Below are 24,157 nucleotides of genomic sequence, written 5' to 3'. Positions count from 1 at the left end.
AGTTCCAGGAGGTACGTTCCACCTGCTTTAGGCCTACTAAAGACAAAATCAACATCTCATGATTGCTGTGAGACATAGGCATAACCTGCAAAGATGATGTTACTTGTTGAATTTTTTCGGGACGAAAAAGTAGTCCAGAATGGATTTTTGTTTGTCCCTCCTGCACGCAGGATTGGCCGGTATATCACCAGTGATATTTCTGTTTAACATAGCAAGATTTCTAACATCTATCTCCAACATCCACTTTGTGGCCACATTGTTGGTTGTGTAGATTACTTCAGTATTTCACTCTTTGCATTGTTAATAAGCAATCCATTGGATTCTACATATTCTTCTACTGCATTCATTTTACGCTGAAGGCCAATTGGCGTGGTATCTAACAAAATCAGGTTGTCAGCATATAGCATCCAACTTAGTGCATACCCATGGATTTATGGGCAGAACGACAGAGGATCATCAATTGCACTACCGATGTCTGAAAGAAACAGATGGAAAATTATCGCCGCCAAGGGGCATCCTTGCTTCACACCGCAATAAGTGTTAATTTCTTCTGTTATGGATCCACTCTGATCTAATCGGACTTTGATGTTAGTAGCAGAATAGAGTTCTTTAATTGCAGCTAGTAGACTCTCAGGGCAGCCCCAATTCGCCACATTGGTCCAGAGTAGTTCCCGATCAATGGAATGAAAGGCGTGCGAGAAGTCAATCAGGGCTAAATAGACCTTTCTCCCAGATCTTATAGCTTCCATTTTTCACAAGTTTATTAGCAGGAGATTTAAGCTTCATCCGACTACCTTTACAAAACCAGTCTGTCTCACATCCATATGACCACTGTCTGAGATCCGGTGTGATAGTTTCTGTTGCAGCATTGTAGCATAGACTTTCCACAGCACGTCCAGGAGAGCTATCGGATGATAATTTTTGGGCTCCAGGCGATTCCCTTTTTTGAAAATGGGGACAATAATAGCTTTCTTCCACGATTTCGGCGTGGCACACCTGCGGAAAACTCTGTCAAAAAGCTATTTGCATAACTCAGCCCATATTTCTGGATTTTGTTTTTGGGGTGAAGTTAGTAAGGCCATCAGGTCCAGGAGCCCTCGAGGCACTGGCATTTTTTGATTATTTGCAAGATGTCTTTGGTGAAATCGAAATTCCATCTTTCTAGAGTCGGCATTGCAAGGTAAGTCCATTTTCCTTTTTTCGACAGAGATCCTTAAAGTGGGATATCCACACCATTTCAGGAACCATGTTAGCCATTAGAGCCGATTGCGGCCCACCTTCGTTATTCAGAATTTTCCAGAAATCAGTCGAGTTTTTATTTCCCATCTTTTGCATCATAAGTTCAGCATCTTTTTGGAACATTACGGCTTTATGGGCCTTTAGCCAATTTTTGTATTTTTGTTTTGCGGTGCACTTTTCTTTCAAATAGCTCATGGCTTCCTTGGTTCTAATATGTCTTATAGTGGCGCGCAACTCCCGCTTTTTTCTCATGACCTCCACGTCGAATTTATGTTTATTAACAAAGCCAGGGTTTCTCTGCCCCTGTTTTTTCCCCACGAATTGTTGTAATAAGTGGACGTATTCCACGCCAAGTTCTTCATTAATAAAGACATTTTTAAGTTTAGAAACTTCCTCTGTCTGGAGTCGCAGCCTTACTCTATTTGACTCCATCAAGATCCGATAGTTCCAGGAGGTACGTTCCACCTGCTTTAGGCCTACTAAAGACAAAATCAACATCTCATGATTGCTGTGAGACATAGGCATAACCCGCAAAGATGATGTTACTTGTTGAATTTTTTCGGGACGAAAAAGTAGTCCAGAATGGATTTTTGTTTGTCCCTCCTGCACGTAGATTTGGACGGTATATCACCAGTGCTATTTCCGTTTAACATAACAAGATTTCTAACATCCATCTCCAACATCCACTTTGTGGGCACATTGTTGGTTGTGTAGATTACTTCAGTATTTTTCTGCTTTGTGGACACGCAATTGGTGTTTAAATCCCCACAAATTATGATGTTTGCTGTCTCATTGGCTAGTAAGAGCTCCTCGACCACTGTTGAGACTTGGTCTATAAAAGGGGTTGTACCAGCTTGCAGATGGTTCCAGTACAGGTTAATGTGGAATGTTAGCATTTGGATTCCTTGTTGTGGCAATCGTTGTCACCTGTATGAATGCTGAGGGGTTTACTGAATTGATGATACGGCAACTCAATCCTTCTTTGGCGAATGTTAACAGGCCTGCCATTGGTCTTCCTCTAGATTTTATAAAAGCAGGGTTAAACGTAGACGTCGGAAGTCGGGCAATCGTCCATCCAGGTTTCCTGGAGACAGACTACGTCAAGATCGGCCGGCCAGGGTTCCTGGAATAAATGTGAGAAGCCCCTAGTATTCCATGATCCGATCTTAAACACAAAGGGCTTCTCTTCTACATGGCATTTTCTTCTTGTTGGTCTGGTTGGTGCTTCAGCCAACCAGCACCAATTGTTTAGGTCTCTGCTTTGATTTTTTGGAGATACCAGGTCACAACTCCTCATTTGCAAGTCACTAACATCTTTGATTGTGATTTTAATGTTTTCCTCTTTAGACAGTTTTCCCAAGGGTTCACCATTGTCGCACGTGACAGCCACCATTTTCACCTTATTGTTAGCTTGAAGATGATCAATCACCCTAATGGGTTCCATGCTTATCTTCTCCTCTTCTTTGGTCTCTCTTCTCACTGTCAGCGCTTTCCTGAACGGTATAGCGTGTGTGTTTTTAGAGGCTTTATTCTCATTTTATGTTCCAAGGTTGTCCAGCTCTTCCGAGATGTCAAAGCCTAAGGACATAAGAACAGAGGCTTCATCTAAGACGATATTCAAAACAATTTTTGATCTAAAGTGTTGAATGATTTTAACATTTTGGTCTTCTTCTGTGAATTCAACTGTTTTGATATCGTCGGATTGAATCGTTCTAAGGGAGGGCACGTAATAAAATAAGCGTAAGACGTTAGTGCGATTGAGAATTAGTTTATCGCTACTTTCAATGCGTTCCAGCCCCGCTCTGTGAGGCGTTTGGGCTTTGTCTCTGATGCTTCTATCCCTCTTATTCACCAGCCAAACTCCCTTTTGATCAGAGCTTTTAGTCAGGCCATTTGCATGGTTACAGTCCGGTCTGGCTCTTCTCTTTTGCGCGTTGTTCTCATCAACCTCTTCAGTGAGCTTCTCTTTGGAGTTAAAATTGGGCCGCGTAAGGTCCCTCAGATTAGCGTCTTTTCCCGTCTCGGCCCTTGAAGAATTCCATGTTTCAGTGAGAACTTTTCGCTTGTCTTCCATCGTATTAAAAATAGGACTTGAAAGTACGACCTGCGGTACATCTTGTTTACCAGTTTTTTCAATCAGAATTCAAATTCTGTTAACCCCTACTGGTATGTGGGTAGGCACAGAGTCTCTTCCTTTGATTGCTGTTATTGAGGGAGATAATTCGGCCGGCACCGCCCCTTCTCCGGTTTCATCAGCCTCCTCTTCGGTCTCCAGATCTTCATATACTGACAAGTCCATAAGATAGATTGTACGTACCTCATCACTTTTTGGTGGTACTATACCCCCTTCTGTATTCTCGTTCAGATTGGCGGGTAAGGGTTCTTTTTTCTTGGTCAGGCATCTCTCCTCCATATTGTTATGAACAGTGACATTAACAGTTTTAAGATTTCAAAGAAATTTTCTTGAATCGTTACACCGCCGCTGATTTCTTGTTTTGATTTTTCGTTTTTTTTATTTGCCCGATTTTTATTCCGTTAGCTGCTGATTTTAGGAGAGCATTTCCTTTAAAATTGTCAAATATTTGACTTGTCTTTTCAGCGGTCTGTGGAATAGCAATCACTGGGTCCACTAGCAGGGACTTCACTCCTGTTATTGCTGCTGAGGTAGAGGGGTTTTGAGGATCCAGGGATGCAAGGTTGCTTTCTCCCCTGCTGGTCTCCAAGACACGCACAAAGCTCGACATTTTGGGTGACCCTTCTAGTACAGTTGCTGGACACACACAGGGTCCCACTTGTAAGGTCGATGGATTAGCATGGTCCCCGCCGTGATCAGATTGGTTGTCTGAATCTATTACATTTGAGGTGATCTTGTGACCTTTCGAGAGGCTAAGGTCACGTCTCCTAGCACTTGCAGAGGGGATTTTAGGCTTTTCAGCTGACACTCCAGTCTCCTTAGTTTTCTCAAACTCTCCTGTGGTAATTTGATTTTCGATAAGGCAATCATCCATCAGTTCAGCCTTTTGGGACGTGGTGTCAGCACTCCGCTTCCATTGTTGCACATCAGCTGTATGTTGCGCACCCTGGGACTCCGCACATCACTGTGGTGGTTGTCTTGTGGGTCGAGTGATCAATGTTTTAACAGACTCAGAGCTTCTCTGGCAATCTCCGTCAGTAATTTTTTGTCTAGTCTGTTATTTTCTTTTTGGTCTATAAGTGTTTGAAGTGACAAGTCCATTTTTTTTCTTCGCTTCCACATTTTCCTTTTTCGATATATTGATGTTTCTTTCCATGTTTACTAGTTTAGAGTTCATTAGTGCCACTAAAGTTGCTAAGTCTTACACGTTATCATTCAGTTGTTGACATGGAGGACATCAGTATCGGTTGTATTTCTTTGATAAGTCTTTCACTCAACTTATAATCCGATTGGCGTTTCTGTTTGTGTTGAAGAACTTTTGTTCTTTTGACTTTCGGATAATCTCGTTCCATGATTGAGGAGTCAGTTGAGCAGGACTCAGACGAGGTGAGGCTCAGATCGCACATGTTTTACTTTCCCAGACTTCTCAAGTCGAAGTTGTGTCTTATCTTGCAGAGTATGCCACCGTACTTGAGAGCAGGCTAAGGGAGGAGAACCAATGTAATTGGCTTGGCTCCGATTAAGCAATGCTTTTTTCCAAGTTGGGGCTGTTTCCCCATGTGAGGTGTTCTTATTGGAACCAGATAGCCTCTCAGTGACACACAGAGGACATCAGCCTTCTTTCAGTTCCAGGTGCTATGTTTTCGCTTTTATTAGTAAAGTTACATGTTCTATTTATTTGGGAAATGCCTTGCAATATTTTATTCACAACTTCTAGCAAGTTCCTTCTATTATTATTATCTAGGGATGAGTCGCACCTTCCATTGAGCATATGTGAATGAGTGCTTGAAGGACGAAACACCTCATTTTCCATTACAGTGATACATTTGCCAGCCACAGGAACCAAATCAACATGTGGACATTCACATTCTGTGTTTTTTTTTAACGGGCAGTCTGAAACACTCATATCAAGAATCGGTGTCTCATGCTGCACTATAGATTTTAAATCGTTTCCACTGTCAATGTTGGAGCCTCTCATCGTGTGGGAACGCCAGGCTAAAACCATTCATTTGGGCACATTCGACGTTGAAAAGTCTGTTCTGGTTTCACCCACAGGGGCTAACAGGGCGTTAGAAATCATGCATTCCACAGGCACGAAGTTAGCCTCCCTTTTGGAGCCAGCGAAGAGCTTAGAGGGCGATCCTGTAGCAGTAGGAGCCTGGGATTCCCAAGACTCCATGCCACAACTTCTCTTTCGCCTTCCGCTCGCCAACAAATCAGATGTCAACATAGGAGCAGCTTCCTGGGTCCTCGTTGCTGCGGATTCGCAGCAAGCAGCTCCCCCCAAGCCCTCTGCCGGGCAGCCGCCCACATCCGACATCTGCACCACAAGCTCCCCAACCATCAAGGGGAGGGGCATGCGCACACGAGCCCGCGTCCACCACCGCAAAGCCCCTGAGCAGGAGCCCATCCACACAGGCACAGAACACCCACCCCCCCTCGCTCGAAGAGAGCAGAGAGGGCAACACGGGCAGCGTGGCAGATGGTAGGTGTTCCCTCAAAACTCTAGTGAGGGTGCCTGGGGGGATGATGAGGGGGTTGACGAAGTTGGAGTGTTTTTGAAGGAGAGTGAGAGCGGATACAAAAACAAAGCGGCCGAGGATGGCAAATGTTTTGCTAAACTCTGCTTCTCACCCTTTCCGTGGTTTCCGTGCATCTTACAAGTGGAGGCATATAGAGGCATCACGATTTACAGCATCACGCTCAGCACCATTGTCAGTATTGTCATTTGCGTTCCCTTTATTGGTGGTAATTTTGGTACTTACAGGTAATGATTCTGTCGGATCTTATGTTTTAATGGCTCTTACGGAATTCCAACGTCACAGTTGTAGCCTTGTGTGAGACAGGGGAGGACGATCACAGCGAGGGCCAGATTTAGGCACCCTCGCCCTCTCACACCCAAACACCAAAACACATTGCGCGCTCCGTGTGTGCCTGGTGTTTTTTACAGCCTCCTCCGAGAAGCAGCAAAGGCAATGAAAGACAGACTCCAGCCAAGTTGCAGTAGAGGAATGAGCCTTGGCAGTCTCAGGCTCACCAAAACACTACACACACCGCACGCTCTGCATGTGCCTGGTGTTTTGTACAGCTTCCTCCAGGAAGCAGCAAAGGCAATGAAAGAGAGACTCCAGCCAAGTTGCAGTAGATGAAAGAGCCTGGGCAGTCTCAGGCTCACCAAAACACACTGCTACATCGATCATAGATTCAAGTAATCATTTTGTATCCCTTCTCAGTTCCGTAAGAGTTACTTTATCAAAAAAAGTCTGTAGATCTGTATTATTAGGATGCACATTTTCCTTATATAGTATTTCATAAAAGGATCTAAATGTTTCACAGATATCTGCACTTCTGTGAAACAATTCTCCTTCATCATTTTCAATCGATGGAATACAGGTATCAGTCATTGGACCTTTAAGCTTATTTGCTAAAAGTGTACCATTTTTGTCGCCATATTCACAAGATAATTGCTTTGTATACTACTCTTGATTCCTCAAGTCTTCCTCTAGTCTTTTTCATTTTGATTTTTTGAATTCTGCTTCTACTTGCGCACAACATGTTTGTAATGCTACAACCTCTTTTTCTAGTTTTTCAATATTTTTTTTCGTTTTTTAGCATGCGAAGATCTACAAATCATTACACCCCTCAAAACTGCCTTAAAACAGTCCCATACTATCTTTACATCTGCCGAACCAGTATTTTCCCTAAAATATTCCATTATGAAATCATCTAGACCTTTACTTATTGTTGAATCTGTAAGGGCATTCGCTTGCATTCTCTACCTGTTATTTTTCCTACATATACTATTCAAAATAATGTTTAGGTCTATTAACGCATGGTCTGAAATACTTATCTCCCTAATACTAGAACAAAATTCCTGAACAACTAGTTTGTCACTAATTTAAAAAAAAAATCTATCCATGATTTTGAATTATGAACCATTGAGTAAAATGAGTGTTCTCTATCTCTTTGGTGGAGCACCCTCCAGATGTCTACAAGATTGTACTTAAACACAAATCGTTTCAATTCTTCACTACATTTTTCACCATTGTACCTGCAATCGGATCTCCTGTCCAGTTTACTATACATCACTAAGTTGAAGTCTCCACTCAAAATTATACATTCTCCCTCCAGCTCATTCAAAAGACTATCCATCTTCCTAAAAAAGTTTATATTTGGTGTGCATGGAGCATATATTGTCCCAACAGTTATTTTCTTCCCATTATATATCACATCAATTAATAGAATACGTCCCTCTTGATCTTTTACTGTCTTTTTGATATTTAATCAGTAATCCTCTTCTGAACAATATGCTACCTCCCCTAGATATAGTCATAAGAATTTGAAACCACTTGTGGATATCGATGATTAGACAAGTAATCCCCAATTTGTTCATCTAAATGTGTCTCTTGAAGAAATATCACATCACCTCTGCTCCTCCATATCCGTGCCAAAACTTTCCGCCGTTTGATCACACATCCAATGCCTTTAACGTTCCACGAAACAAAGTTTAACGGATTAATATCTCATTATACGAGTACTACTATTCTTATTTGCAGATATGAAACTACCTTTAATAAGCTTACATTTTCTATCTTCAGAATCAATTGTGAGACAAAAGAATTCAACAAGAAGTGGGAGAAGGAGAAAGAAGGGAAATGGAAGGAAAGAAAAGAGGAAATAAAAAGAGAGAAGACAAAAACTACACACACACACACACACACACACACACACACACACACACACACACACACACACACACACACACACACACACACACACACATAAAACAGTAAACCCACACAGATCAATTATTGTCCCTTTGTTCTCTACTGGCTTTCACTGTCTGGTGGCCTTTAGTACGGCTTCCTTCTGTCCATATCTCGTAAAAGCGGCGAGAACGTCCCTTGGTCTAGCGTTTGGGCCCTTGTTGATACGTCCCACTCTGTGGACCCTATCCAGCTCTGGACCCTATTCAGTCTGAGGTCGTTTCTCCTAGTAGTTCAGCAAAGATGTCCTGCAAGGCCCCTTTCAGCTCTCTGTCTGCCACCGTTTCCGATAATATTTTGACCCTCCTGGATCTATTTTCCACGTCCTCCATCCTGAGTTCCAAGTTTCTTGTTGCTGTGTCTGGTCTTTCAATCACCTTGCTATTTGCCATCGTTTCCCCGTCCACTTCCTGCAGGCCATTTCCCAGGAGGTCCATTCTCTCTCCTAGCTGCCCCACCTCTTGCTTCAGCTGAGCCATGGCCAAGTTGATGTCTGAACTAATCAGCTGAATTTGATCCTGGAACGTCTTTGCCAGGTTAGACTGCAGTGCAAACATTTCTCCATGGAGGTCCTGGCGTGACATTGGAGTGGTTTGATCCCCCTCCTCTGAGTAGCTGCGGCCTGCCATCCTTTCTTGGGAGCACCTTTGGGCTCTGTTTGCTTCTCTGGGCTGCCACATTGTTGCGAGTGTTCTGGGGTTATCCCCCTGTGCCTGCCCGCCTTTATTCTGCCTGCTTTTGTTTTTGGTTGCCGTGTCTAGGGCAGCTCAGTGCTGTGTGTTTCGCTGCCCTGCCCTGATTCGGGTATCTGGGCCTTGTCCTCTTGTGTTCCAGTGGGGCGCCCTTGTGGGACCTGGGGGGGGGGGACTCTCCTTCTTCCTGTTTCTTTCTGGCTGGTCTTGTGACAGTTGTGTCTTCTCTGTTTCCCCGTTCTTGAGTGCAGGTCTCCCCTGTCTTGTGCCTTTATTCCGCCCTTCCTTTCTCTCCCGTAGGCTGTCTCGCTTTTTGTCCTGTGTGTGAGTCAGGTCGCAGAGTTTGGGGCCTAGTCAGGGGTGCAGCCTTCTTTTCCGATGCCCCCCCTTTCTTCTGTGATGGACCCTGGCTCTTCCGGCTCCCGTCTTGGTCCTCGCTGCTAATGTGTTCCTTGGGGGGGTATTACTCCCTCCGGGTGGAACTCTGGTCCCCTGTTTATCCTGCTCCCCATACCCCCTTGCCTCCAGTGTATGTGAGATGGTGGGGTGGGTGATCTTCAGCCCTGATTCAGTTCCACAACTCCTTGCCGCAGTGGCCTGGCTCCCCCTCAGCCTCGTGGCTCGGCCCTGTTCCTCCGCGGCTGAGGGGCTGTGTCCCAGGGGGATCCGGAAGGGAAGGCTGCCTCTGCGGCTGCGCATGTAATTTTGTGAGGCCCCTCGCTCCTTCTGGTCCCTGCGAGTGGGCGCCTCTCCTCCTTAGTTCTCTCCCTCCATCTGGTTGTGTCTGAGGATTGTTCAGGGTCTTAGCAGGGTTTGTGCTGTCCCTGTCCTTGATCCCCTTGCCAGTCCACTGTGTTTTTTCTTTCCTTTTCTCCCTAGGCACAGTCCCTTATTGCCCTGGTGTACGCTGGGGGGGTGGGGACAGCTAGACTTTAGCGCTGCCTTTATAGCCCCTCGTCTTGGTAGTCCAGTACTCCTTCCTCTGTTCAGAGGGGTGGACTGGTCAGCTCGCAGGGTTCTCGCCCCAGGGTCCCGTGTATATTGGGGTCAGCCTCCATGCCTCTGTCACTGGTCCCTGTGGGGCACCTCGCTTCTTAAATGCCCTGCGGGGGGATGCCCTCCACTTCTGGGCTCTCCCTCCCTCTGGTGGTGTTTACGAGCGTGTCTGATGCCCTGGGGGGAGGCTCACCTGTATTGCTTCTCTCTCGTAGTGTCCGCTGCTCTGTTGCTGGCCGAGCTCCTCCGCAGCCCCAATGCTCCTGCCTGCTCTTCAGGTTCGGTTCCCCTCGTCGGGGCAGGCCTCTCACCTTCTTCTGGGCAGCTCCCTGCATCGGCCAGGTCTCTGAAGTCTTTCTCCCTCGCCCGGCCCCTGGTACCTCTCTTCCCCTATGGGCTCTCTTTCTTCATCTTCAGCGATGTGCTTCCACTCGAGCCCGCCAGCACGCCTCAGCTCTCCTTGGCCCCTGCTTGTCCGGAGGCTCCCGCTGGGATCCGGGCCGCCCTCTGTACCTGCGTGCCGTGCTCCTCCGGTGACTTCCTATTTTCGGAGTCGCTGGTTCTCCCTTGGGCCGCTCCTCTTCCCTTTTCTGGTGGTCGATGGTCCGCTCTCCTCAATGGGTCCACTTTCATTCTGCGCCGGCCCCTCCTGGCTCTGTCTTACGCTCTCCTTCACTGCGCCCGCAGTCTGCGTTCCTGCCCCAAGCTGTCTCGGGCCGGCCACGCTCCTCTCGCCTCCGCTTGTAGATGCTCCACACTCACTCCTTCTATCCCGGAGCCTTGTCGGAGCTATTCCCTAGGGTTTCTCCTTAGTTTGGAGTCTCAGCAGCATTAACGGGGTGGTGGATCCGCTTTATTTTGCTGTAGGGCTCCGGAGCGCCGTCGACACGTCTATCTCGTGTCGGCGGCCATCTTGAAGTCCTGTTGTTCCTCTTTCAAATGATACCGGCGGTGGTTCCAACTGACTTTCTTCTGAGGGTTCAAAGGGAGATGCTTCAGTTCCTCTGGAATGGATCGAGGCCCTGGATTGCATATGATACACTTATACGACCTAGAGAAGAGGGAGGTGAGGTTCCAAGACGTTAGGAAGTATTATAAGCCCAAACAGTGGGTGGATAGAGAATGCCCTTTTTGCCCTGGTGATGCTGGGGAATTGGCAATGGGCCTCGAGGGGGGAGATCTTGATGCATGCTAGGGAACACCCAGTGTTGGTAGTATTGTGGAGCATGTGGAGAGAGGGGAGTCATATGCGATGGCTCACTATTTAGCCGTCACTGTTGAGGTGTATTTGGGTCCCGCCATTGAGGGATTTTATCAGTGAGACTTTGAGGTTTCAAAGATGGTACAGGGCGGGCTTGGAGAAAGTGTGTCAGATGTGGAAGAAGGAGAAGGAACACTTTGTCACTGGAATAACTACAGGTATGCCTAAAATTAGGTAGCATATTAGTATTCCACTATCTGCAGTTAAAGGGGGCGCTTGCAGACCAGAGGTGGGGGGGAATATTTGAGGAGGGAATTGACTCCTTTTGAGTTAATTTTAATCCAGAAGAAGGGTTCTAAAAGCTCTGTTGCTAGCCTGTACAAGGAATTGCTGGATGCTGAGCCGCTTGAGGATTGTAGAGCCAGGACAAATTAGGGAAGAGATCTTGGTAGGGATATTACAGACAAACTGCGAGTTGTTATGTGTCGGAAGGTTTCTCAAACTATCAAATTGTTGCATAGGTGACACTAGCCCCCTACTGTGTTGGCAAAGATATATCAAGGGGTTCATCCGCATTGCTGGCAATGTGGTGAAAGGAAGGCATACTTATTGGCATATTCGGTGGAGGTGTGCGGAGATACAGAAACATTGGGAGAAGGTTTCCACCTGGGCACAGGAGCTTAACAGGATCTCCAGGGTCCACACACCATTGTTAGCACTGCTGGAGGTTGAGGACGAGTATGTAGGCGGTCTGGGCCCTGACCAAAGGGCCCACATGCTGCTGGTGGCAACTAGGAGTTGTGTGGCACAAAGATGGAGGCGTCCTACAATACCTACGAAAAGGGAACGGTTACTGAAGCTTTGGGATACTTATGCTATGGAATATTTCACTCATTTGTTGGATGAGTCTAAAGACAATATAGAGAGAGTGGATCCCTTTTTTGATAAATATGGAAGATAGAGATGTTTGTATATAGATGCTTGATGCATTTGACATTGTTTATTCTTGTACCAAATGTTTTGACTGGGAAGGAGGTGGGAGAGGTGGGAACAGGTGTTATTACTGTATAAGGTTTGGTCTCTTTGGTTTGATGGGTCTATTGTAGTTTTTGCTGTGTTCACATCAGAAACCTGCAATAAACATTTGATTTTGAAAAAATAGTAACAGGCCGCTAAAAGCTCAGTACCTCACTGTCATGTTTCTTCCTCGTCTTTCATGCTCCTTTTGTACTTTTGATTTGCCCCGCTCTGATGCGGGTGGCTCGTGCGGGATAGTAAAACTACCCTTTGGTGGGACAGCTCATCCCAAGTATAAACTTGTGTTTTTCTCTGTGGTGGTGGACTGAATGATTAAGACTTTCAGAGCATTGTTTCTTTGAGTCTTTGGCAGCCCTGTCTAATTCCTCTGTGGAAGTGCATGGGTTAACTGCTGCATAAAAATGGCTTTGGGCCATTCTATCCTTCATTTCTTCTGCGACAGTGCTTCCCATTAGGGCTTTGGAAGTCCTTCATTTTCCTCTGTTTCAGTGATTCCTGTTCTCCCGAGGGCAGGGAAAGTCTTTGTTGGATCCTGCCCATTTGGGCGCAGCCTCCACCGATCACTGCACAGTACGCCACATCAGATGAATCCTGACGGGCTCCAGGTAAATCCTGTGCTTGCTGCTCTCCCCATCTGGTCCCAATTGCTTCATTGGCTCCTTATACATGGCAGGTTTAAATTTAAACTTCTAACCATAATTCCCAAGTCCTTATACCTTCCCGCCCCATCATATATGACCTGGTGGTTTACCTTGTGTCATCCTAGCCGATCCCTTCAATCTACATCACTTTACCTTATATCCACTCCAAGGTTTGGTAGATCAAGAACATTTGGCAAGTCCTGTACGATCATTGAAAACAAATTATGAAATGGCCTCCCATTTGATATTAGGAAAACATCAATCCTACAGCTGTTTAAGAAAAAGCTGAAAACCTTGTTATTTACTTCATGTTGGTAGGATAGTTATTGGCTCTCTGCCGGCCTCCCACTTCTTGAGTGGCTGCTGTCTCGAGCGCTGAGAAACCATTTATTGATAGTAGGGCCTACCACTACTGAAAATGAAATTAAATTAAAATCGTGTGCCCCCCCCCGTATTATTTGCAATGACGTGCAAACAGGTCCTCGCTGTGCAATGTTTGTCATGTGTACTGTGCAAAAGGGAGGTCTACAAAGGAGGCAAAAAATGGCTGTATGAAAATTGTGTTAACGCTAGCTGCCAATTAGTCATCACAGGCGGCTTTTAGAATGCATTCCCATGGAATACACCTGCTTTTTTGGAATCCACAACCTTTATTCCAGCACGGAAACGTCATGCTGGCTTAAATGCTGTTGCAATTTATGTGGAGAAGTTGGGGAGGGCGATACGAATATTCTTTTTAGTGTACCGTCTCTGCCATACAAATAAGTAAAAACGAGTCGTGGCGTGAAATGTATGCATACTTTTTTCACACATGTATTTTACGCATGCATTTTAAGCTGCACAAGGCTCAAAATGAGCCCCACTGTCATGATCCCTACCACGATTCCCACCAAGATACCACCATGTAGGATAACTAGTACACAGACATGTAGTATAGGTAGGATTTGGAGCCAGAGGGTTGCATGTGGCCAGCTCTCAACCATTTGTGTCACAAAGGCGGGTGAAAACACCCGATTTTATTTTTGGCGGGTGAGAGGCCCATTGAAATGAATGAGCATGCAGGAGCTTGGCAGGTGAGTCAGCTGTTTAGAAGGCGGGTGACACCCGCCAAAAGCGTGTGAGTTGAGAGCTATGATGTGGCAGGTTATGAATATGGGCACTTGCCACCTCCAAAATGGCTCCCAGCACAGGATACCACATGGATATCAAGATGGCGCCTGGCAGTCTTTGCCTAAAGAATCCTTAGTGGTCTGGTGATGCTGGGTGCAGCCCAGGGCTATATAAAGCCCGCCCTGGGCCACACCCAGCAGTTAGCATTATCTCTGGCTACAGAATAAGGCAGCGTGACGCTTACCGCTGCTGAGGAACTTTCCACGTGTGGCACGGCTCATTTCACTGCTTCTGCCTTTTACACCCGATCGGTTTCGAGAAGCCGCGCTGTCATCAGAATCGCGCAAAGGGAACAGGACCTTGAAACACTTACCAGACATTGTGAATCAGTGCAAGGACTCTTCTGAAACATCCCGCTCCGTCCTGCAGGACAATATACACGCGCATGACAATTGTTTTAAAAGCACGCAAAGCAGAATATTCACCTTTATACGCGTAAAGCAGAATACTCACCAGAAAGCATCACGAGAGCCGCAGCAGGACTGGGCCTCCCTCCGCAGCGAAGCAACTGGGGAACTTGATGTGACCTGAGGTTCTGCACTTCATTATATGTAAGGTGAGCACCCTGCCTGCATAGCTTGCCAGTCAGTTTATTCCGGGGAGGGAGAGAGTTGGGAATAACTACATTCCATGCACACAGCAGTTACTCTGCTCTTCTTGTCTGTCTAACTGCAGATTACCTGATGAGGGCCCAGTACCAGATCAGTACCATTGAGGGCCACTACTATACCACATGACCCAGGCCTCCAACCCACTCCCAACCTACCCTACGCTGGGGCAAATAGTCTGTACAGCTGACCAGTGGAAAGGGAGTGGTTTGGACCCTCAGTATCACCCGGAGTCATACGAGGGCGAGAAGCATACAAGGGCGTTCCAGACCAGGCACTCCTGCAGGGTCCCAGAAGTAAGCATTACAGAACGCTAAGCCCACGAACACAGACCCTACCGAGTGCTATGGCTTCCGAGGTCGATCAGTTAGCCGCATTATTAGGTGAATTACGGGCTGAGGTACACGCTGCCTGCTCTGAGACCAATGCTATGAGAGAGGAACTATTAGTCAATAGGGAGAGAACTGAGGAATTAGCGAAACGCTTAACCAGGACACAAGCAGGTCAGACCCCGTTGCCAGGCCCCGCTAACGGCCCCACAGCTGCGCTGCCCCAGATACAAGTCACTGCACCAGTCACAGTTCCCTTAGCCCCGCCTCAGAGATTCCAGGGAGACCCACAGAAGTATGCAGTGTTTATCAATCAATGTCGCTTAAATTTCTTGTGCCGGCCAGGCACGTTTCCTACTGATCAAACCAAGGGGGGGGACGCAGCGAGTTGGTCGGTTCCATTGGTGAATAGAGACAATCCAATCCTGTACAATTTTGCAGGTTTTCAACAAGAGTTAGACAAGCTCTTTGCCCGCCAGACACAGGGGCATGCCTTAGACAGGGAACTGCTGGCACTGCGACAGGGCTCCCAGGACTTGTTAGTCTATGTTAGGGAGAATTCTCTGTTAAGGCTAATTTCCCAAACCTAGTGAGTCCCCCAGCAGCTTTGCTGGATTTTTGGGGTTTATTTTTTTCACCTGCTAAGAGTGAGACTCTTTTTCTCCCACTCTTAGACATGATTAGAGATATCCTTTGACTTTGGAATGTGTTTTATGGGCTATGGGGTCTTTTACTCCATAGGGTTTCATGTGTTTTTTTGGGATGTGTGTTACACAGCACCCTCAGTGTAGTAACACAAGGGTGTCATAGTGACCCCCAAACATAGACTCCATACCCTGGGACTGACTACTGTCTCCCAGGGCATGTAAAGTCACCATTGGCTTTATTAGTCCAAATTTGTGAACAGAACCAGTACAAACCATCATATTGTGGAAGTACTGGAAGAGGTTAATTAGATTACCCCTGGGTCTGTTTTCAAGGGGGCACTGTGCAGTCCCCCCTTGTCAAGTTTCTGGCTGGTGGCAGTGGTTACCACGCGAAATATTCCTTCAGAATATTTCCTATGGGATTTTCCCATTCATTTTAAACGCACCACTTTTTGGTGCAATGTTAAAGATACCGCTGACTTATTTATTTAATATTTATTCCACGGTTGGGTCTTTTCGCCAGGACTCAGTTTTAAAATGGCGTTTGTGTTCGCCTCTGTAACTCCAAACCCAAGTCGAGCCCTTTGTTCCACTTTTGGCGGGCTTCTGCACAGAAGCCTCCAAAAGTGGTGCCACTCTGTCTGGGTACACAGGATGTGTGGGAGGGGGGGGGTTTAGGCACCCTGGACTGAATTGCCCTGGCAACTCAAGTCGCACTCTTGTATGATTGGCCCAGTGGTGAGCCGCCCGGCTCACCACTTAGCATGTTTGATTGACAGCTAGGACTGGTGAATGGGGGTTTTCTGCATAAAAGCAGGGCTTTGGGGACTGGGACTTCAGACCTCGCCACAGGACCAAAGAATCCGAAGAGGGAGAAGCTGAGCTGACCTGCAACGACGACACCACCGGTGGAGCCCTGCTGAACCGACTCACCACTTCTTCCAACGACAGAGGAGATCTTCAATCCGAAGAGTCTTCTTCCTTTGACTGGTGGGGATAACCAGTTTGCCCGCCTTTTCGCCTTCAAGGACCATCTTGTGGCCGCCTTGCACGTGCCAAGCACCCCGGCAGCCGGGATACCACGTTTTACCACGACCGCGAATAAAAGGGTAGTACCTCCACAGCTGGTTTCTTCCCTGGCAGTGCAACGACCTTCAGCTTTCCTCCACGTCGAGATCTTCTCTTCCTCTGGAAGACGCCGCGACTTGCACCTGCTGCCAGGAACAACTGCCCCCGCTGGAGGATCCTCTCCACTTTAAAGGTACTGGGTCCGCCTGGCCTCCCTCGCAACGGTCTGTGTGGGGTGTCTTGAATCCTCCACTTACCACTTCGGTCGGCCCTAGGCTGGCTAACTGAACTTTTCTGAACTGAACCCTTCTTTTTGAACTATCTGCAAGACTTTTCAAGACTTTTAAACTGTGTGATCCTGGGCACATTTGTGTCCCACTCTCTCTAAGAGGGAACCGGGCCTCTGAACTTTTGGCTCACCAGTAGACTTTGACTTTCCTGCCTTGCTGAGTATTTCTAAAGTATTGTGTTGTGTGCTTTCTCACTTTCTGCCTTTTCCCTCCCTTTTTTGGATAATTTATTGGAGTGCCATCTTTAGTTAAGCCTCACCTCTGTCTGGAAATAAGTAGTGTTAACTAAGACTTGTCTAATAAGGATTAAGGGAGGGGTATATACTTCTAAGTGACTGTGTTTTGAACTTGCTTGCCATATTAGTGTTAGTGTATTTTACAAGTGTGTTTTTAAATAAATAATAATATACTTTTATACCAAAGCTCTGGTCAGTGTTTGCTTGTGCTACTGTATTTCTGTACCTAATGTGTATACTCTACATACTGTCTAACTCTTCTTAAGAGAAGTCTGGCTGCTCAGCCACAGCTACCAGGTAAATCTGGGTGGTACAGACTGCTACCAATTGGGTTTACTGCCAACACCTGTAGTCCTAAGCCTTTTGCAGTGGTCCCTAAGGGAACTGCACAGGTTTCTGCCTAACAGTCTACATCACCACATTCAACTGGTTAGTTGCTGAGACCACTTGGCCAGAAGAGAAGGGGACCACTCTTTTTTATCGGGGTCTTCGCAGTGAATTGAAGGACGTGTTGGCACAGGTCTTGAATCCACCAGAGCGCTGTGCTGACTACACAGACTTGGTGGTGCAGTTGGATCATCGTTTACAGGAGAAACGGTCTGACCGGTCACGCTCTGAGGGTCGGCCTCTGTATGTACATCCTCGGGAAGTACCAACTCGAACCACTGAGAACACCCCCGAGCCCATGAAATTGGACAGTGCAAGAGGACCTCAGACAAAAGAAGAGGCAGCGACGCCAAAAGCAACAACTCTGTTTATACTGTAGTAAGGCCCGACATTTCGTGAAGGATTGCCCGAACAAGGCCCCCCCCGGAAACCACTAGGAGTCATGGAAATCAGCGTAACAGAACCACTGGAATTGTCTGAAAACTTTACGGCTCGACAAGAATAGAGATCGGTTTGTCGGGTAAGGAGAAGACGTCAACGGTCTCACATCTGACCACACCAGTTATCTTACTGTGCCCGGAGCATCCTCAACGAATGCATGCCCTAGAAGCGTACATCGACTGCAGGGCTGTGGGTAATTATATGGACATCACTGTGGCCCAGCGGATTGGCGTTCCTATTCAGAAGAGGAGAAAGGTAGATAAAGTCGTCTCTGTTGATGGAACGCAGTTGTCATCTGGACCAGTGACCCAATGTACGGGTGCGGTTGTGCCCTTGTGCCATGACGGTCATCGGGAGCAGATAGTCTTTGACCTTATCAATGCACCCCAGTTCCAGCTCATATTAGGACTGCCCTGGTTGGAGTGTCATAACCCGGTTATTGACTGGCAGGCTCATTCAGTGACCTTCTCCGCCACCTGTGCACAGACCTGTTATCCAGCCACGTCAAGCCCGGCCGAAGTCCAAGTGCCCGAACCACCGACTACACCGAACAAGGAATTTACAGTAACAATCGGCATCATGGGGGAGTTGCCTTCAAGTATGAAGCCTACCAAGATGTTTTCTGGAAAGATCAGGCCAATACCTTGCCACCCACAGACACTACGACTGCCAGATCGATCTAGTACCAGGAGCTCAAGTGCCTTGCAGTCGAATATATGCACTCAAGGAAAAAGAAAACCAACACCTACTCGACTACCTAGAACAGTATCCAGCCAATGGGTTTATTAGGCCATCGAAGTCACCCGCATCCTCAGTTCTCTTCTTCGTTTCCCAAGAAGGAAGGGGACCTTAAAACATGTATTGATTACAGGGGACTCAATAAGATCACCATCAAAAACTGGTACCCCTTGCCATTGGTCCCAGTTCTGTTGAACCAGGTGAGAGGAGCAAAGATCTACACGAAACTCGATCTTAGGGGAGCATACCATTTGGTTCGCATGAAGGCTGGGGACGAGTGGAAGACAGCCTTCCGCACAAGGTTTGGGCTCTTCGAGTATACAGTTATGCCCTTCGGACCGAGTAACGCACCAGTGGTGTTCCAAATTTTTACGAACAACGTTCTAAGGGAATTGTTGGACGTTTGTGCCATGGTATACATAGACGATATCCTAATCTATTCAGCAACTCTGGAACAACATGTACACCATGTACGGGTGGTCCTGGAAAAGCTACGTCAACATCATTTATTCGTAAATCTGGAGAAATGCGCCTTTCATGTAACCCAAGTAGAGTTCCTAGGATACATCCTGACTCCCCAAGGCATCCAAATGGATAATCGCAAGGTAGCGGCAATATTTCAATGGCCTTCAACCACTTAGAGCAATCCAAAGCTTCTTGGGATTCGCCAATTTCTATAGGCTATTCATTACTGATTTCTCAGACATAGTGCACCCCATCACTTCCTTGTTACCAAAGAACAAAACCTTCCATTGGTCCGTTGAGGCCGAACAGGCTTTTATACAACTCAAGCATCGGTTTACCACAGCTCCAATACTCAAGCACCCCGATCTGGAACTCCCATATTTGGTTGAAACCGACGCATCAAGTGTGGCTATGGGAGCAGTTTTATCCCAGCGACATCCCATGACCCACCAGTTACACCCGGTAGCGTTCTGGTCTAAGAAGTTCAACCCAGCAGAATTGAATTACGCCATGACAGATAAGTAGCTACCTGCCATTAAAGCTGCATTCAAGGAGTGGCGCCATCATCTCCTTGGAGCACATCATACAATCATGGTGCTTACGGACCACCGCAATCTATAATTCCTGCGTACTGCCAAAGCTCAGTCTCCACGTCCTCTCCGCTGGGCCTAATTCTTTACTGAATACGATTTTACAGTCACTTATCGCCCTGGGGTGAAGATCGGGAAAGCAGATGCGCTTTTTCACGAATGGGCTGGGATACAGATGAACAAGACGCTTACGCAAATCCGGCACCAGTACCAATCATCCCTGAAGGACGAAGCCCGAAAAAATAGCACACCCAAGCAAATGCGAACATGGGCCTCTCAGCATGAACAACGAACACTAGAGAACGGACTTTCATACCACCAGCAACATCTGTATCTACCAGACTCCTTGATGCGCAACCAGGTTCTAAAGACTTACCACGACTCACTGGCCGCAGGACATCCTGTTATGTCAAACGATGCACAAGATCCGAAAAAGCTTTTGTTGGCCTACGTGGCGAAAGGATACTATACAGTATATAAAAACCTGTGATGTCTGCACCAGAAACAAGACGCCCAGGAATAAACCACAAGGCCTGCTTCAACCTCTGTCCATCCCACCGGCCCCCTGGCACACGGTCTCCCTGGACTTCATCACTGGTTTACCACCTTGCAATGGTCACACCATGATACTAGTTGTCGATCTCCTGACTAAAATGGCACATTTTGTCGCATTGAAGGGATTACCGACTGCAGGAACCTTGGCACAGACATTCTTAGTGAACATAGTCAAGCTACATAGTTTCCCATCAGTGATTATTTCAGATCGAGGAAGCCAATTTGTGTCTAAATTCTGGAAGAATTGCTGTGCCAAAGCCCAGATCGATATCAGTCTGTCTACTAGCCATCACCCACAAACAGACGTGAAGACCAAAAGGACAAACCAGATTCTCAAGCAATACCTTAGATGCATGCTCTCACAGATGGATTCAAGTTGGGTTGATTTGTTATGGGCTGCAGAATATGCCTACAACAACACCGTCCATAGTTCCACAGGCTTGCCACACCCAGAGCTTAGCGTTATCTCCGGCTGCAGAATAAGGCAGCGTAACGCTTACTGCTGCTGAGGAACTTTCCACCTGTGGCGCGGCTCATTTCACTGCTTTTGCCTTTTACACCTGATCGATTTTGGGAAGCCGCGCTGTCATCAGAATCCTCACCGCGCGATCCTTGCTGCTCCAGCTGTTCACCTCCGGAACATCATCTCAGCTGATCCCGTTATGCTCCCGCTCTCCCTCTGAAGCCGCTGCCCGTATACCTGTAAGGTAAAGAACAAATGAACATTGAATTACACATCAGATTTTCGTGCAAGATCACGCAAAGGGAATAGGACCTCAAAACACTTACCAGACATTGTGAATCAGTGCGAGGACTCTTCTGAAACACCGCGCTCCGTACCCCAAGACATTGGAGCACATTAAAAGGAAAGAAGGACAATATACACGCGCATGACGATTGTTTTAAAACGCGCGCAAAGCAGAATATTCACCTTTATATGCGCAAAGCAGAATACTCACCAGAAAGCATCACGAGAGCCGCAACAGGACTGGGCCTCCCTCCGCAGTCCCGTCGTAGACACATCTCCACTTTTAGGAAAAAACTTCACTGGCTTCCCGTTAAACATCAGATAACGCACAAGATATTGACCACGACCCACAAATGCCTCAGCCTCTGTAGCCCTACTTATTTGTCAGCCCGCATTAGCATTAAATCCAATGCGAGGAACCTTCGTTCATCCTCTGCCACTATTCTCAAGCATCCAAAATACAGGACAGCCAAATTTGGTGGTACCACTCTTGACGCTCAAGGTCCCCTTCTATGGAACAAACTCCCAGCCCAGATGCAGCAGATCCAGGATTACACTGTATTCAAACGTGCTGTAAAAACCCACTTCTTCAATCTGGAATAACCCTTTGACCCTTCTTCTTTCTTTGCCATGTGTGTCTGTTTGTTTTGTCCAGTTTTGTGTGTGCCTTGAGGCCTACGGGCGTGTTGGCGCATTACAAGAATTAAAATAAATAAATAAACTACATTCCATTCACACAGCAATTACTCTGCTCTTCTTGTCTGTCTAACTGCAGATTACCTGATGAGGGCCCAGTACCAGATCAGCACAATTGAGGGCCACTACTATACCACATGATCCAGGCCTCCAACCCACTCCCAACCTACCCGACGCTGGGGCAAATAGTCCGTACAGCTGACCAGTGGGAAGGGAGTGGTTTGGACACTTAGCATCACCCAGAGGCATTCGCGGGCGAGAGGCATACAGGGGCGTTCCGGACCAGGCACTCCTGCAGGGCAGCAGAGGTAAGCGTTACACCCACTCTCTAAGTCCCACAACAAGCAAAAATCGGGAGCACTTTTGCAAACAAAATCTAGACAAAATTCAAATATATTTTCTCCTCTTATAACAGTCCCAGAAGCTAAGCTCATTCTACTGTTTAGATTTTAGAAACCTGTTCATGAGCCCATGAACATTTGGTCAACCCACCACTACATCTGATCCACAACACAGTTACACAACTAAGCTTTGCCTCGAGCAACGGAAGCATTTCTGGCCTGTACGGCACCACGTATATCTGTCTAATATAGAGTCAATTACCTGAGAAATACATGTCTTAGGGAACGGCGGAGTTGGGAAGGCGATGAAGAACATGATTCCTATGTAGAGGTAAGTCAGGCTCACTAGTAGGTATGCAATGCAGAGATCTCTTACCTGAAATGAAAGACAAAAGGCACGATTAGTCGCAAAAAGAGAGGTTAAATGTTTCCGAAGAGGGAGACATCATGACTAACAAAAGGACTGGGACATATATGGCAAGTGCCATGAATAACAAGGACATTCCAAAGTAGTACACAAGGAGAGGATACATGAAACATAAGAGAGTTGCTAAGCATCACAAGGAGGGGGTGCAAAGAACGACAGAAAAGCATCATGAATCAGAAGGACAAGGTGATATTGATTACAAGAGTAAGGCACCAAAAATCCAAAGAAAGGGTTCTCAAAATTATAAGAGGGAGATATAAATAATCATAGGAGGAGAGGTGCAATTTATGACGCCAGTGTGTGAAAGAAGGACTTGCGGTTTGCGATAGTAATCACAATAGACTGGTGGACAAATCACAAGAATTGAAGCACCAGAGAGGCAACATTCATCCTAAGAGGTGCCATGAATGACAAGAAGGGGGCAATATGAATCATAAGTGAGGAATGCAAAGGTTCACAAGAGGGACGGTGTGAATAAACAAAGTAGAAGAGCTGACATGAAGAACAAGAAGTGGGTATTAAAAAGGCACATAGCAGTGGGGTTCAAAGAAACAAAAGGGGGGGGGGTTCAAAGGAACAGTAAAGGAAGAGTACAAAGAATCATAAGAGGAAAGTGTAGCAACGAATGGATGTGCACATGCCTAGTGCAGTAAGGACCATGTGTACAAGCAGGTTTTCTTTCACCGCTTATTGTCGCTAAAGCTAGAGCAGATTTGTATGGTCTGATCTCATCTCAGGAGTTCACTGCTTGTGGTGTTATTTGTATTCCTAGGTTCTTGGTTAATGTAATGTAAAGAGGCCTTATGTAACACCACATTTTCCGTTAGGACAGGTGCTTCTTTTGAAGGTCTAAGAGAAGCAGTCCCATTCAGTGTCTTTAGTTCAGCTACCCTATATTTGGTTGAAAAGCTTAATTCCCTTTCTGGGATACCAGTGTTGTGTTCATCTACTTGTACACATAATTCTTGATTGCCTGCTTTAGGCAAGCCTCTATTTAATCTTTGCCCTTTGGCTTGTTTCCTTGTTGCTGGGAACACTTTTTATGTGCCTGTAATATATGATCTTTTAAAAATTAGGATCACTTTGTCTGAATAAATAAGATGATGCATCTCGGATAACGATTAATCGTGTTTGATTATAAACTGAAACAATCGGTAAGCAAGAACAATGTATTATCACATAATTGGAGTAAGATCACCTTTAGTGAATCTCTCTTTTGGCAACATTATAATCATACAATTGCTATTTTGAGATTAAAAAGCCCTTAGTAATTATGATGACTTGGAATCTCTATTAAACCCAAGTAGGATTATGAATTTGTCAATTCTTAATTAGGTGATTGTTTTATCTACGCTGCCCCAAATCGACTCTTCATACAAGCCTAGCCACTCAAGGAAAATAAATCACCAAGTCTTGAGAACATAGGTCAAAATATGAATCTGGATTTTAATTGACAAATTATCGTAAGGCAAATATCTTGTAGCATGAGCTACTGTTCATTTATTAGAACTAAATAACAAAAGATTCTCATAAACTATGCTCCTGCTTTTGGTTTTATTTTGTTTCCCCACCCATGTACATTCCATAAACTACTAGGTGTTACTCCATGAAATGTTAAGTATTTTCCCAGAAATCTCCTTGATATAACAACAAAGCCTTGAAAAAGCAGCCCTGGTGCAATGCACGGGCCACATGTTGGCGTAACTTGTGATAA

At 46.2% G+C, this 24,157-nt stretch overlaps 1 protein-coding gene across 1 annotated transcript in view; it reads right to left on the bottom strand.

Annotated features, from left to right (window-relative positions):
- The window catches only part of LOC138562817 (neutral amino acid transporter 9-like), a 344,011-nt gene that overhangs the window by 170,905 nt on the left and 148,949 nt on the right, over nucleotides 1-24,157 (bottom strand). Inside the window, exon 5 of the mRNA XM_069642796.1 lies at nucleotides 22,279-22,392. Within this exon, the coding sequence (XP_069498897.1) occupies nucleotides 22,279-22,392 (114 nt within the window). The remainder of the gene's footprint in view (nucleotides 1-22,278; nucleotides 22,393-24,157) is intronic.

Source organism: Ambystoma mexicanum, chromosome 1q, assembly GCF_040938575.1.
Source record: "Ambystoma mexicanum isolate Mex_15411 chromosome 1q, UKY_AmexF1_1, whole genome shotgun sequence".
NCBI classification, from domain to species: domain Eukaryota; kingdom Metazoa; phylum Chordata; class Amphibia; order Caudata; family Ambystomatidae; genus Ambystoma; species Ambystoma mexicanum.
The sequence above is the reverse complement of the archived record's forward strand: the minus strand, read 5'-3'. Positions and strand labels throughout refer to the sequence as shown.